This window comes from Syzygium oleosum, unplaced genomic scaffold (assembly GCF_021117445.2).
Source record: "Syzygium oleosum isolate NSW1041296 unplaced genomic scaffold, Sole_v2.1 Sole_v2.46, whole genome shotgun sequence".
Taxonomy (NCBI): Eukaryota; Viridiplantae; Streptophyta; class Magnoliopsida; order Myrtales; family Myrtaceae; genus Syzygium; species Syzygium oleosum.
Window position 1 is genome coordinate 1,247,484 of NW_026607530.1, and position 15,908 is coordinate 1,263,391.

The 15,908-nt window shown below is 41.1% G+C and overlaps 3 protein-coding genes across 4 annotated transcripts; all 3 read right to left on the bottom strand.

The window, feature by feature from the left end:
* Nucleotides 1–1,079: 1,079 nt before the first annotated feature.
* On the bottom strand, nt 1,080–1,726 carry LOC115687355 (probable steroid-binding protein 3). The gene has a single exon (XM_030612880.2). It carries the CDS (start codon nt 1,620–1,622, stop codon nt 1,320–1,322), a length of 303 nt encoding a protein of 100 aa, XP_030468740.1. The 5' UTR covers nt 1,623–1,726; the 3' UTR covers nt 1,080–1,319.
* A 992-nt stretch (nt 1,727–2,718) lies between these two features.
* Nucleotides 2,719–6,287, bottom strand: LOC115687354 (uncharacterized). The gene is made up of 6 exons (XM_030612879.2): nt 6,050–6,287; nt 5,870–5,926; nt 5,364–5,517; nt 4,064–4,161; nt 3,872–3,937; nt 2,719–3,140 (listed from the first exon to the last, which is right to left on the bottom strand). The coding sequence occupies exons 1-6, from the start codon at nt 6,176–6,178 to the stop codon at nt 3,102–3,104; spliced, it is 543 nt and encodes a 180-aa protein (XP_030468739.1). The 5' UTR covers nt 6,179–6,287; the 3' UTR covers nt 2,719–3,101.
* A 1,451-nt stretch (nt 6,288–7,738) lies between these two features.
* LOC115687353 (monogalactosyldiacylglycerol synthase, chloroplastic) lies at nt 7,739–13,938 on the bottom strand. 2 transcript variants are annotated; one of them, XM_030612878.2, is made up of 8 exons: nt 13,064–13,936; nt 12,067–12,239; nt 10,662–10,823; nt 10,448–10,589; nt 9,878–10,102; nt 9,306–9,368; nt 9,156–9,230; nt 7,739–8,208 (listed from the first exon to the last, which is right to left on the bottom strand). In XM_030612878.2, exons 1-8 carry the CDS (start codon nt 13,595–13,597, stop codon nt 7,975–7,977), a joined length of 1,608 nt encoding a protein of 535 aa, XP_030468738.1. In that variant the 5' UTR covers nt 13,598–13,936; the 3' UTR covers nt 7,739–7,974. The 2 variants fall into 2 exon arrangements, with proteins under 2 accessions (XP_030468738.1, XP_030468737.1); XM_030612877.2 differs by having other exon boundaries at nt 10,448–10,823; nt 13,064–13,938.
* Nucleotides 13,939–15,908: the final 1,970 nt, after the last annotated feature.

The following is a 15,908-nucleotide window of genomic DNA, read 5'->3' on the forward strand; positions in this document are numbered from 1 at the left end:
TGAAAAACCAGATGTCCGGATTCTCCCAGTCCTGGGGAGGAATCTCGGACAGGCGCACATTCATTAGGATGAGTTTACCAAAACATGCTTTGGCCGTATAGTAACAGGGACGTTTGATAATCCTCTTTTTGTGCCTCATTAAGAGTATGATCTAATATCTAGATGATCTACATGAAGATTCTACCAAGCTCTTAACACTCCTTGATCACAGCAATACCTATTACATGCATGTGGCACATACCTATTCTATCGAGATAACTGTCATTGGTCGTCCAGCATGTGAGGGGTAACCATGAAATTCCCCACACTTTAGAGATCTCTGTCACGCTCCTCTCTTTTCTGGATTTTCCATTCCTATATAATAGCAAAAAATGCAAAAATGAGGTTAATGGCCAGTGAGCGACTTAACTGACACGACTTTGGAGGTGTGTGGACATTCTGAGAGTTCTCTCCCCCAAAAGGATAAAGGAACCGACCATGGACGGTCTGCTTACATCTAGGTGACACCGTTGGCCGATCATTGCTTTTAAAAGGAGATGAGGGAAGGCGAAGAGTACAATCGAAGTTCCTCTGAATGAATAGAATCATTCTTTACAGCAGACTAACACTGACAATAGTTAAAAGCAAGGGCACTCCTACCATACTCATGCAAACTTATCTTGTCATCTGGGGGTTGCCCTTCGCTGGGGAACCCTGCGAGCGGCAACCCCGGATGACACGCTTGAATTTGAACACGCGTGGTGCAATAGAACTCATAAATGTACTCGATAGCTTCTCTATGACATAAGCAGCCAATTCTGCTACCGATAGACAAGCATCATACGACATATAGCAACAACAATCTATCTTATAGCCACAGACCACATAAAAGGCCTTCAACTCTTTCAAAATCCAACAAAATTCATTAATCTCAAGTTATACCATTAGTGCCTTTATAACGAGACACCCAGAATCCCTTCCACCACCAACAAAAATCATGATTCACACGCCTACCGACTGCACGGCGAAAGCATAGCACACTCGGGCACAATCAGACAATCATACAAGGAGAAAAAACTAGACCAGTGCAGAGGACTGTCTACCATACAACATCTTCTTTATTTTCCTACTAGCACAAAATCTTACTTAACAATCAAAAGCCTAAGATTATTACAATCCATATCCAACATCCATCCATCATATCCACTTAATGTCTCGAGACATGTTCCACCATCAAAGGACACAACATCCTTATTACACCACACGGGTAAACTCCCAGTAATAACAAGACAAGGGAACACATAACGAGCATTAACTAATCGATCAAAAGATCCAAAGACTCAAGAGGCGACGCGACCTACGACAGGGTACTTAGCTTCGAACTTCTTCTCCCAGTCGGTGAGGACGCCGATCTCCTTGTCGGAGAGGCCGTCGAGGGAAGGGGTGACGTCCTCGTCGTTCTTGCTCATCTTGGCGAGGGCCCGGCTCGCGTCCTTGCCGGCGAACATGGCGTACGCCCCGCCGGGGCCGTAGAAGGACTTGCCGGCGGTGACGTCGAAGACCCGGCCCTTGATGGCCACGTAGATGGGCTTCGAGGGGTCCGTGCCGTTGAACTGGATCAACTCGCCCGGCGTGAACTCCATGGCTCGACCCTGATGATGATGATGATGATGATGATGTGGGTATGGCTTTGGGGGTGGCAGGTGTAGGTGCGACTCTGGTTCTTCGAGGGGAGAGAGAGAGAGAGAGATTGCTTGGATTTGTCGCGTCCCAAATAATATAATGAAATTGGGGCCCACAGCAAGACAAACGGATCTGACGTGATGATGAGCGTACCCTCCCTTGTCATATCGATCGGTCAAAAGCATAGCCACGTGGAAACTCATTGAGTTTGGGTAAATCACATAACTTATCTAAAAACTTTAATGCAATATAAATCTTGGATTTTTATTTTATATTCATTATCATCCATAAATTTTTAATTTGTTTAATATGATCTATGAATATTTGGTACATATTCAAATTAGCTCATGAATTATTGAATCAATATTTGATACATATACTTTGAATATTTTCGTATAATCCAGAGACGACATAAAACAAATTAATATTTCAGAAACGACATCGTACGCTGAGCTAAAATTCAAGAACCACGTTAAAGAAACTTCAAGTTCATGTAGCACGTTACATATTAAGTTAAATTTCGGATATCATTTGTATTATTATCTCTCGAATTACGCATTAGGTGCGTGTAGATATTGGCCACTAGAATTTCAATCAAATCATTCGAACTATATCTCCGCTTTTATTCGACAAGAAAAAACCTATATCTCGGCTTTTGACCAAAAAAAATAAAAGAACTATATCCATGCCCATTGCGGAGATCGATTGATTCCAAAATTTCGTTAACTTTTCTTATGATTCAGCCCATTTAAAATCAGATTTCACATTTTTTTCACATAAAGAAAAGCCTCCCACTATATTTTTCTTTTCTTCTTTTCCATTCCAACACACTGATTTATGAGAGCACCAAGCGTACAGTAAAAACTCATTTGAGTCGTACCGACAAATTTACCTTGTCGGGGTCTTCACTTTACTCTTTGCGCACCTAATCCGGGCTTTATAGGAATTCTATTGCCAGAACTCATAAGCCATCATGATCAGCATCCGCCAAAATCCACTCACAAGTGCATACTTATTGCTACTGGTATTTGCTTTGGCTTAGCCCATATATCGTGCTTACTATAAGATCAATCATCTGTCATATTAGGAAATCAGAATCTGATGGATGCTTAAGAAACTACAGTAATGACACAAGTCCCGATCAGAGTTCAACCATTCTAACAGAAAAGCAGTCTTAAGAGTGATGATAATAGATGAAACGGTTGAATGCAAGAGTAGCATTGACTGGGGAACTAAATTTAGCATCAGTAACCATCCGACTAATTTACTCGACAGCTACAGCGATGCTGACAAGACCTTGGTAGATGATCAACCGAGACTGAACCACTCCGCCACCAGCGACGGATCCAAGGATAACGAAATGGGTAACGGAGAAAAATTCATTCCAGCACTCCCTCTCGTACTTGGAGATCGGTCTTGAAATTGTAGACACTGTTGCGTTAATGTAGAGGCATGCCCCCACCTGAGTATTCCACCTCCTGAAATACGCAAAACCTTTTTTAGGTTAGCCTTCATCAAAGACTAATAACATGTAGTGGCCAAAAAGAAAAGGCATATCGTGCAGGAAATTTACAAGCCCTTTGGCCATCTATGTTGAGTAATATTTTCATGGTAACATAAATACAATAGATTACAAGCTAAGTTTGCAAAAAGCCAATTTTCTGGATATTCAAGCCCTGACATTTCTGGGGAAAAAAAAACACCCAAATCATATCCTACTAAGGGTCTACTTGGTATAGCTATGGTTGTGGTAGACTGAGGCAATGCCACGAATTGACATAAGTTGTATGTATGGTGAGACATGTTCTAAAATTGCAATATCTCAAGGCTGGGCAACACAGCTTCCTTGTACGTAAGCTAATGCAGCTGTGATAAGTTTGCCCAACACCTCTTTTTGCAGCTACAACTGCAGTTAGAAAACCGTAGCAAACATGCTCCTAGAAAGGTTGCCTATATGATCCTACGAGTCCTACTACACTGGTATACAACAATTAATGTTATGCAAAACTCCTTACAGGAAGGAAATCAATTATAAGCTAAACTGTTTCAAACTCCTATGATTCATACCAATATCTGCCCCTAACTTCCTTTGAGCAATACACCTTAGTTGAACATACAATACAGTAGAAAGGTTGCAATTCATCCAAAATGAAATTTTCAGTCACAGTTTCCTAAGCAAGTGCAGATTTCAGAAAAAGTAGAATTAAACCTGTGCTGGAGGTAAGGATGAGACCCAATCTGATGCATGTGTAGGAAGTAGGCCAAGTGTATTAAGCTGCCAAGAAGAAACATATTAGCACAAGGAAACATGCCCCAGATCTGCAGGGCCAAGAGAGAAGGACCCTCCGCAAGAAATGCTTCTGTGGGTAGGGGGAAGAAGTCCCTAATGTAAGCATCTCACCTTCCAAACACCAAGTGCTAAACCTCCCAGATTAAGGGCTATATAGAGTAACTTTGGCGCAAGAAGTTCAACCCTATTGTCCTTGTATGGCTCAAAAACTGCCATGTGACAGAAAAAGAACTTTCCTGAGTATGACAACCGACAAAAATACAATACAACAAGCTCAATAAGTAAAGAACATTAAGGTCCTCTGCAAAATGGTCCATCCAACAATCCACTTTCAAAATAGTTGCACAAGTTATTCATGGACCTTTATTGATGTACTCAAGCAGCAACCCCCAAACAAATATCCATAAGTGGCAATTTGATAACCATACTTTTAGTAGCTTGACCTTTTATTGCTACTGATTCGCCTGCTATTGGATTCGTGCCCATCTGGCAACCATTCGCAACCCCATAAAAGCACCCAAAATCGCAGATAGGAAGCGCAGCTCTGTCCTCAATTTTTATGACTAAAGAGGCACTTCACTTCACAATATCGATACAAGGGTAGATGAGCCTCACCAGATGTTCTCAGGAACTTGACTCACTACCACTGATTTCCATTATGTCCCGTAACAATATTATCCAGAGCTCCACTTAATTAAGCGATGATAGCATAAGCCAGGATATAATCGCAAACATTTAGTAGTCAGAAAACCACATTAGCAACTCGCAAGAAGTTGACCTTTGTGATGCTGTCGTATCTCTAACTTAACATGCGATTGAAACCTTATACACTCATTTTGGAGGCTGTTGTTGTATGTTTTGACCAAATACCAAACGCATATTCAAGCAGACAGTACAAGTTTGAGACAAGCTAAAAAGAAATGAAAAGAGTCAAGCAGAATTTATGAAAGATTCATGACTTGCACATCCTGCTAACCCATTCAGATGTTAGGGCATAAGTTAATCATGTTCAATAGTCAATGCATCCCCAGGTCAATGTGAACAAACAAATGTGTACGCCAATCTGTTACTTGAGATTTGTGCGCATTTAGTACTTCTTTCCACAAAGACAACAGATCGTAGCTGCAAATGTAACAGAGGTACTAACCGGAAGCCATTCAAAAACCAAAGGCCAAGCTAAGCTATCTACCTGGCATGTACTAACCGGATTCACATACATGGAAACTAAAAAAAAAGGAATAAGAAGAGGACATATACAACGGATGAATACCAGCAGTGTCTCAATTTCCTGTTGGATTAGCAGTATTCTTCTTTAAGATAAATAAAGAAACAACGTCATAATCTAGACCTAAGAGCATGCCTCAAGCTAACCAATAAGAAGTGAATCATTCATGATCAGTGATTAGCTTACCCTTCCCAACTCCCTGAAGAGCACTTATCGGCTGCCAAAGGGCCGAAAACGTGATACCGATGCTAAAGAGATGGACAGTGCTTCCAGACATCCACATCATGAACCCCATCATCATCAAATTCTTGAACGGGGCTTGCGCCACCTCCCACGCTTTCTGTTTACAAACCACAGGGAGCACAATTCACAGCTTATCTCATCGAAGCTTGGTTCGAAACTCTTCCACCACATCGAATTACACCAAAAAAAAAAAAAAACCAACCTTTTGTTTGATTAAATTGTTCAAGACTAAAGACTATACCGACTTAATTTTTCCAAAATACGGTGTTTTCTACACAAGTGTATAGTCGTTAGAACTGAATCTCAACACTCACACGGGAAATAGCGGTCAAAACTGACATTCTTCCATATTCTTCGTTACGTTCAGCTCAAACGTATACAGTTTCAGATCCGAAGATCCTCGCAAGACTAGCAATAGCAGTTCTCGACGTGGGAAGGAGGAGGAGTACCTGAGATTTCCAATTAGCCTCAGCGTCCTTCTTCTGTCGAGTGACCGCAGAATCATCCTGCAAACACAAAAGGCAAAAAGGGGAATTCGATTGAGGAAAAAAAAAAGAAACACATGCACACGAATTCGATGCCCGACCCAGAACAATTCGAGAACACGGGAGCCCAAATCGACGAACTACCTGATCGAGGGAGGCGCGAGAGAAACCGAGAGGATCGGGGATGTCGCGGGAGGCGGGAGAGGTGGAGTTGTCGGTGAAGTCGACCGCCCACCGCCTCCCCATCCCCATCACTCCCTTGCCCTTCTCCATCTGCTTCGCGCTCGCCGCCGGCCTCGGTCGCTTCTCTGTATCGATTTTTCTGCTGTGATCTGGTGTTTGGTCTTCTTCTTCGTCTTCGTCTTCGTCTTCGTCCTCTTCCTCCTTCTCCTCTTTCGCTCCGTCCTCGAGGAGAGGGGGAGAGGGGCTCGGAGCAGGCCTTGCTGCTGTGCTCGGTGGGCCGAGCGGAGAAGACGGTTGGAGAAGTCGTTACGGCCTTTTTACGGCCCAGTACCGGCGTCTCCTTTCTATCTCCCATTTATAAAATTTGTCATGAAAGTACAATTGAGTTCTAAATCTTACAAAAAGTGTAATTAAGTTTTAAAAATTATCACGAAAATGCAATTAAGTCCTAAAACTTTCAAAAAAAAAGCAATCAAGTCAAATTTGTCCGATCAAGTCATTCCGTTGATCGCACTTTTTGAAAGTTTTAGGATTCGATTGGATTTTCATTACGAGTTTTAGAATTTAATTGCACTTTTTGAAAGATTTAGGACTCGATTGCACTTTTGTGGAAAGTTTCAGGATTTGATTACACTTTTTGAAAGTTTTAAGACGCAATTGTAATTTTTTAACAAGTTTTAGGACTTCCAATATACTTTATCTCTTCATTATTTTAAGAAGAAAAAAAAAGTATTTTATCAGGGAGTTACTTGGATATTCTCGTTAAGCAATCATACAAAGGAAAATTTGGGAATTTTTGCCAATTTTTTGTGTTATGTGCGGATAATATTGTGGAAATTGCGATATCCTCCACTAGAATTGACCAAAAAGATTGTGGTTCCTTTCGGACAGAACCCCGTTCATTTACTTATATTTTTTAGGAAAATAGTGGGCATAGTAATAACAAGACGGATTTGCTAATTGATGATTTAGGCTTGAACCGGATACCTTTATGAAATTCGCGAAACATCTAAACAAAATTATGCCATCACATCAATTGGTACCCGAGTTTTTAACAAAAGATAGTGTCCTTAAGACAATTTCTGTGTGTAGTCGCCAAGCGAAGGAGATTGAATTGAAGTATCAAAGTAAAATCAAGTTCTCTTTTTTTATTATTATTTAAATAATGTCTTTCAGCTTAAGGCGTGAAGTATAATCAACTCGGAACTCGAGAATTTTTTTTCCTAATTACACAATTTCCTCTCCTTTTTTTTTTCTAACAAATTGAAGGGTATTCAAAGATGATGCTGAGAAATCATTAGAATTACTAATTTGGTCTTTCTTAAAATATCTGATGTGTACTTCAATGATGACATTTTGTGAGAATTGTGTGCAAGAGGTTAGAATCTATTTCTCAGGTGAAAGACAAGAGACATAAAAGCCAAGAGGCCGGCCTCTTTGTAAGCCATTGTTTCCCAGGCATGATAGGATGACCATGAAGGGTCCAATACCAGAACAAACCTCAAAAGAGTTGAAATGTTCACCTAGCCAAGACAAAGATTTTCATGCTTCTTCTCATTTGGTTCTTCAGCATTGAGTGAAAAATCTGCCTACAGTGAAGACAGAAATGCACTATATCGAACAAACTTGGCAGTAAAATCAGGTCCTTGCTGCATGGTAAATTGCATCTATCCAATGCTTTTCGCTTTTTATTGACAGGAGGATAACTCACTCCTCCCTAAAGGGTTACAGGGCCTACGTAACGTATGATTCAGCGATGAATATGCAACTACTACTGTTACAATGAATCAGCATAGTATTGTGGGGAAAAATCTACAATATAAAAATGCCTCTCACCCATGTTTCCATCAAACCATCCCGCCCGAAAGTTGGTCCAGGAGATCAAGCTACGTCGTGTTGTACTGAGGTACCAAGCTTCTTTGCTTGACCAACTCGTGGAGATCGTGAACAATCTTAAACACGGCATCAGGCCTAGCCAGCTTCAATGCATTTCGTGACATGGCCTTGAGCTCATCTGCTTTTGGGCCGAACCATTCTGCGACGATGTTGGCTATCTCTTTTGGTGATTTTGAGAACTTTCCAAATCCGTTTTCCACCACGTACGGCACATTTCCCACTTCCTGTCATTGGCAAAGTAAAAATTGGTCGGAGAGGGATTTCAGAATTCAGCCAGAAACCATTAGGAAAGTGCCGTGGAGATACACTCCCATAAATGGAGGGAAATGGATGAAAGAAAATTCACATTTTCTAAAAAGGCAACAGATAAGCCAGTTTTCATGGAAAACCAGGACTCAGCTCATTTCAAAATAGCCTTCGGATCATCAAGACCATTTGGTCGTCCAACAATAACCAACCATTTTCATGAGCGCTTCTCAGTTGTTCCCTTGCCAATGACAACTACCTAGTGTGCCGTATCAATCAATTCCCAGTTGGAGCTACTTTCAATTCCCTAGGCAGTAGGAAGTACGAACGCATTCATTTTTCAGTAGTTCCTTCACTCACAGACAATATTCTCATCTTTGTCATCAGATGAAAATCACAACAGTTTGGTTTTAGCTGCACTAATCTTCTGAAGATAGCTTTCCTTGAGCACTTGATATTCAACTCCGTAAAGCATAATTTTCTATCTCAAAGGTGGTCAACTCCGCTTAGTCGCTCTAGAAAAGAGGTACAAAAGATGACATCTGAATGTAATCTATAGTTCATGTTGTACAATGATCATCTATACCACTTCACAACCTCCAGTCGTTTATTCATAATTACGTCAAATATCCACAAACAACATAACAAACTCGGGAGATCCTTGCACATATTTAGAAAACTTAAATAATATCTAAAGAACCGCGAATTTTTTGTAAGAAAGTTTCAGCATTCAATTTCCTGATTCATTTGTCTACATAGAAATGCTACACCTATGCTGTGAAGTGAGGTTCCTTTGACAGGACAATTGGGTATGACTTGTATCACCAACAAGATGCACGCAAATAAATTCCAAAAATGAGGATTCTTTGAAAAGATACTGAACTGAAAGGGGAAAAAGAACATTTTACTTCAAACCAAGAATTACCTGCCCTGCAATATAATCATTAAGAATGATAGGGAGACCACGAATCGTCGCCTCTGCAATGGTCCCAGGGCCCGCCTGAAAAGAGACTTATCAGTAGACAGTTAACATTCGACAAGAGAATCATACATTCAATGGTCCTGATAGGTTTACCTTTGTAATGATGCAGTCACAAGCGCCCATGCATTCCTCCATTTTGGTGACAAACCCCTTCACCTGGATAATTGAGCAATTTCTTCAGCACATAATGCATAAAAGCATGGAAGAACAGAAGCATGCCAGTTAATTCACGTTTCTCTCATTTCGAACAATCTTATTACTTGACTTTCTGCATTAAGCATTGCAATCTTTAAAGTCATTTTGACAGCGAAGAAAAGCATCCACTGGTAGCATATAAAAAGGGAAAGGGTAAGAAAAATGTAAAATTAAGCTTGCAGAAGGGCACAGAAATAGGTCAAATCCAAGGGACGTTATTAAAAAATCAAAACCAGTTCTCCTTCATTTAAAAAATTAGACGTAAAAAGTTAAAAACAATCAAGGCGCAGCTCTCATAGCATGCGAGGTTCATTTGCCTGATAGAAGTATGGCTACAAGCATGAAAAGTGGTGGTAAAACTATGCTATGCTAGTATTTTCCATTCAATTGTACACAGTAAGCAACACATTGACAAAGGCAGATGTGATGAGGGCTGTGGTAGTGACTTAAAGAATAGACCCATCAACTACCTGCACAGGAGTCTTCCAATCGATTGAAAGCAATCTATTGGCGAGCTTTTTGTTGCGGCCACAAATAACAAGGATCTGACCAATTGGCTTCATAAGATCCTCATCATACAATGCATCCCCTAGTGCACGAGCAGTGGCTTCAATTGGACCCATTCCTTCTCCACCTCCCATCAACAAGACAGCCGGAAGATCCTCATCCATACCCAGTTCTCTCCTTAGTTCTTCCTATCATTAGAAATGAAAAATCGAGCTTAAGGTACATGGATCTTCTACAGGAATCCAAGTTATAGTGAAGCGGTTTAATAAAAAAAGCATGTACTCAACCCAATTTCAATTGATTAGTCATAGCTTAAAAGAACAATTAGAATATAATTAAAGTTCATGACTCCATTCTACTGTCAACAAATGCTGGGGCACATTCATAAATTAATGTTCCTAATATATTTAAACGCCAACATAAATTTTCTAGGACATAATCCAGATCCAGAATATTATTACAGATACAGCTAAAAATATTACATATCTGTCAAGGAGATAAGATAGCTTAACATATGAAACCGAGTCACCAACCTTAGGCCGGACAGGCTTAACGAATGAAGGTCTCACAGGAAGGCCATACACCTTAATTTGTGAAGGCTGCAATCCAGCTTTCAAGGCCCTCTTTGCTACCTCTGCTGAAGGGCAGTAACATCTAGTCACAAGCTTATGAAACCTGGGCATAGAGAAATCCAAATCAGAACCACACTGAGAATCTGTATTAACAAGAGCAACAACATTGACAGACCATGTAGGATGGCAAGTGCTTAAATCTGTGATAACTGTGGTAAAAACGATCTTCTTTAGAAGACCCTTCGCCCTTAGAATACGAAGCGGAACATGTTGCATAAGTGGATGTACACTAATAATAACGTCAGGTTGGTACTTCATTAGTCCTTTGGCAACCTCTCTGCAAATAAGCAACAGGATAAGATAAGTGTTCATCATTGTCACGACATTGCCACAAAAGACCATATAATTAAATCAATAGAAACACTTTTCTAACATTAGGCGTATAAAACAAATGTTTTGTTGTAAAACATCACTGCTTGATCACCAAGCACATCTGATTATTGTTCTTCTCTTATTTAAGTGAGTTTGAACAGGTTTCCCTTGACATTCCCAGCCAAATAGGACTCCTCATTTGTAAGAAGTGATTTGGAGATCTGCCTTTGGTTTCCTTAATTCAGCCACAAATTGAAGTTAACTGGCAGCAAATGATTCTATTAGCTGACAGGACATGCTCTAAAAGTAATTAATCTCGTCATCTTTAATTCTTCAAACTTGAAGAATCAGATTTAAAGGATAGTGAAGAGCTCGACCATTGGCTGAAGTAACTCGTTGCAAATCTTCAAAGAAAGATGGTCAAAATTAATAGATCAAATAAAGAGGATCCTCCCATTGTCCAACACAACTCCTACAGGCTGGCCAATGGCTTACAGTAGGACTTATTATTATACCAGGGCTGTGACTTTCAGTGGGAATGAGGATACTTATCCTGCTACTGTCCATAGAGGAACTTGTTCTACAGCTAGAAAGTGCTGCTACAAGGGCTGTATTGACGACAAAAAGGGCTCAGCGGGAAGAGGATTGTATCATGAGAGAAGCAAGGAGATCAACCTCTTATTTTCAAATATAATTATACAACATGGATTATCTCGCGAAGTTACCCAAATAAACTAGTACTCGTTTATCAGCAAGAGTAGAAAAGATTTTATCCCAACTCAGATGAAATTGGAGAGAAGATGATATAGGAGAGCTACGATACCTTACTTCCATGAAGCAAAAGAGTCGGACTAGGAGAACTAATGACAAAACATATTCTGCTAAATCATGCCATTTATATATCACAGTGTGCCTATACATGAATTCAATGTGGTATACATATTAGCTACCATAGTTGCAGAAAATACACCAACAGAAACTTGAGGTACTTCTGCAAAAGCAAAAGCTTGCAAGGCTGTAGTTACTAGTTCTACTCCTAGTCCATCAAGGTTTGGCCTTCCACTGAGTATGAACAATATCTGCAGATGCCTAGTAGTAGCGGGACCAAAGGCTCAGCAAGAGTAAGTGTTAGCATATATGAAAGAGATTAAGCGAGATAAAGTTGACGCGGGGAAGATTGGCAGCACATGCCTATGACAGAAGCTCACCGAGCTATAAAGGTTGAAGTTGCAGCAAAGTTCGATTGATGAATAATTCTTGGAGCACTTGCATAATAGGTCATCTTCCACAAGGGCCCATGTTTCACCAAGAAGTTATAGCTCCTAGGCAACTGGTTAAATGGCCAAGGCGTATGGTCTGACCACAAATCAGTAACAAATACCTGCAATGAGAACTCTTTACTACAGAACATATTTGCTCGACTAATCTGCCATTTGCGACACACATCATTTTCCCTAAAAATCATTTTGGTCAGCGAATTTGCAAGCCAGTGAAAGATTGTGGATATGAAGAGAGGAGAAACACATAAAAACTTTTGTCCACTTTTGACTTAAATCCCACATGCAGCTTTTGTTGTCACAAAAGGATCTTTATTTCTTTTGTTTCCATCAGACATACGAAGTGCCTGCCACCTTGTTGAGCATTCGCCAAGTCTGTGGTTGATTTCGGACCTCATACTTGAAGACTCAACAATCTAGAATCAAGTCAACCTTACTTTACACTCCTTCAGCAACTACCATACTCCAATAAAATGAATCTCATGTGTATGCTAAACTCCCACGGTTTATTAGCCATTCATATTTATCAACACTTCCATGTAATAACTTAATCCATTTAAAATTAGACAATCATTGCAAGTAGAATTAATTTTAACATTAACAGGAATAAACTTGACATGGTGTAACCTTTTTCCTGTCACGGACTTAGGACAATATTAGCCAGATGAGTGCATTAGCTTTACACCCACTTATTCAGGACAAGCAAGAAGTTGATCAGGCAAGGCATTATTCGTGATCCTTCGGCAACCAAACAAAATCTGAATAGTGAAACTAAGTCCTGTGAGTTAATCCACCAATACTGACCCGACCCGCTTATTCAGGACAAACTAGAAGTCGATCAGGCAAGGCATTGTTCATGATCCCTTGGCAACCAAACAAAATCTGAATAATGAAAGTAAGTCCTCAAAGTTAATCCACCAATACTGACCTGATAATCATCCCCAAATTCTTCATGAAAAGCTGCCTTGATAGCCTCTGCAGAAGCCCGATGGCCGCCGCCAGTATCGCTCATTAAAATGAGAACTTTCTTTGGGATATCAGCCTCGACACCGTTGACATGTACCCCATCATCCACCAAAACACCACAGCCATCATATCTTAACCCATTATCACTATCCCCATTATTATGACTACAATCACCATTACCGTTGCCTGAATCAACCTGAACGGAAGCGAACCCAATTGGTATTCTCTCACAATGGAACCTAATAGCCTTATTGAAGTCGCTCAGGAACCGGCGAATGCTCGAAGCACTGCCTCTGGTGCTCAAACTCAAGGAAGAACAAATCTTTGGCCTCTTAAAACCGATCGAACCGTCGAAGTAGAGATAGTTAGACAAAAACGAAGAGTACCCATCAGAATTTAAAGGGCGCGAGTTTGAGTTGAACGCGAAGTGACCCAACCGGGACACCAAATCAGAGAGAACACCGGGTTCTTGATGCACCGTCGAAGGGTGATTCATGGTCGGTCTTTTCAGCGATCCAAAGGGTGTCAAAATAGTTGCTTTTTCACCTGGGTTAATCAGTCCATGGTGGTCTTTACCAAATGGGTATTAGCCAGAGGCACAGAGAAACAGAGTGGAAGCGCGGTGGAGACCGAAAGAGAAGAGGGTCCACCGAAAGGAAGGGTTTTTATAACTGGGCATGCAAGAAGAGTGTGAAATGACAGTACGAAAGAAAATCCAGCGAGGGGTTTGTAACCACAAAGAGAGGATTTAGGGAGGGAGAGAGAGAGTAGGAATTGAAGAGAAAAAAAATAGCTTTATTGAAGCGCGAGGTGGAGGAGCAACCGAGGCACAAAGAGCAAAGAGCAAAGGGTTTGGCTGTGTTTGGCCGGTAGTGTTTTGAGCCATTCAAAACTTGTGTGTGAATTTGATGTGCTGGAGCCACCACCGTCTCGTCTCGGCCGTGGGAGCAAATGGGTGCGCCCCACGTCGGACACCAGCTCCTCCTGTCACTTCGACGATGATGAAGAGGAAGATGATGAACAACGCGAAACGTTTCTCATGTCTGATTGAAGGTGGTGCAATTTATGTTGCCTGAAAGTGAACCGACAACGGGGGGACGAGCTTTGGAGATGAATGAATGCAATGCTCATAAACATCTCGCTCGCAATGAAGGAAGTGTGACTTTCCGTTAAGAAGTTCAAAGGGAAAGGAAAACTAGCTTTGCCAACTTTCTATTCTGGCTTTCATCTGGAATTTTGCATTCAAACGGCCTTGCTATTAAATTTTTGCAACAAACAGATCGCTTGGATGGTGATAAGTTCAGGTCGAGAAATTGGTTCAAATCGATTGGACCCCCATGAGCTTAACTTTGAACTCAACTCGAGTTTGAAAGATGATCTTGCAAACCCAACTCATTTAGATGCAAAATGAGAGGAAGAAAATCTGCTCCAAGCTCGATATAAATACCGATCCTCTTGCATTATGTATTTCCTTTCAACTTAAAGTTGGTAGCTAGATGAGGATCACACCAATATCAATGATCAAATAAACAAGCAACGTGAGATAATCTTGCTCAAGCTTACCAATTCGCGGTACTTTATTGTTTTTTTTTTTTTTCGTGTGGTGTCCATATGAATGGTATGTCTTTGTTAGGTAAAAGGTAAGTTCCGAGAATAATAAGTGACATAACTAAAGGTGATTTGATGTATCCTCGGTTCTTTAAGCATCTATTCTTTTGGTTTTTAAAATTTGATTAGAGAGAATCTCATTGTCATCTACTTCAACAGGTCTAAGGTTGTGTTTGGGAACACTTTGGGGAAAAGTCTTTGAAAAAATGCAAAAGATTTTAAGTTAAAGGAATTTTTCAAAATGCAAATTGTATTCGGTAAGTTGTAACTTAAAAGTCCATTGCAAAGCAACTTTGGATAAAATAGCGTTTGGAAAATTATTCTTGCAATGCAATTTTTTTATTTTTTAATAAAAGAAAAGTTCAAACCCTTTGCTGGAGCCAGTGAAGGGTAGGCGACTGCCAACAACCCAGATTTGGTGCTGGCGGCATCGTCTGAGGTCGAACAACCTTAGGCAGTCCCCGGCGACCATCGATGAGGGCTGCCTAGGGTCGAGCGACCCCTGACGAGGGTCACGAAACCCAGGCGAGGGTCGCCTGCTACCTAGATCTGGCACCGCGTCGTGCAGACCGCGTCGTGCCAGATCTGGGTCGTCGACAGCCCTCGAGGGTCATCTGGGTAGCATGACCTCTCGCTTGAATCACACAGTGCCTCTCCGAGGTCGTGCGAGTTCCCGGTGAGGGCCGTCTAGGTTGCGTGACCTTAGGCGGCCCTCGCCTAGGTCGCGTGGCCCATCACGGCGGCCGTGCAACCCCAGGCGACGGTCGCTGGATTGTGCGACCATGCCAGCCCCTCTCCGGCCTGTTGCCATCCCCTCACAACCATGTTGCCGAGCTAAGTGGAGAAGACGATGAACAGTGATAAACGAGGGCAAAACTGAAAAATCAAAAAATAGATGAGGGTAGTTTTAGAAGAAATGTTTTTTACTTATTCGGGAGTGTTACATGCTGAGAAAGCTAAAAGCCCAAGGCAGCAGGTCCTAAGCTGCCTTGCGAAAGCCATTCCCAAACGCACCCTAAGACTCAAATATTAGGAAAGACCGTAAGAACCAATCAGCATTAGTTCAACTCTTCTCCAGTCATGGTCATACTGGTCTTGCTTTCGGACCCATCTCTTTTCTTGGAAGATGATGGTGCACGTTACCTGATCCTTTGATCAATCAATAGTTTGGAAGAAAAGGGTCAATTTATTTTTGCATT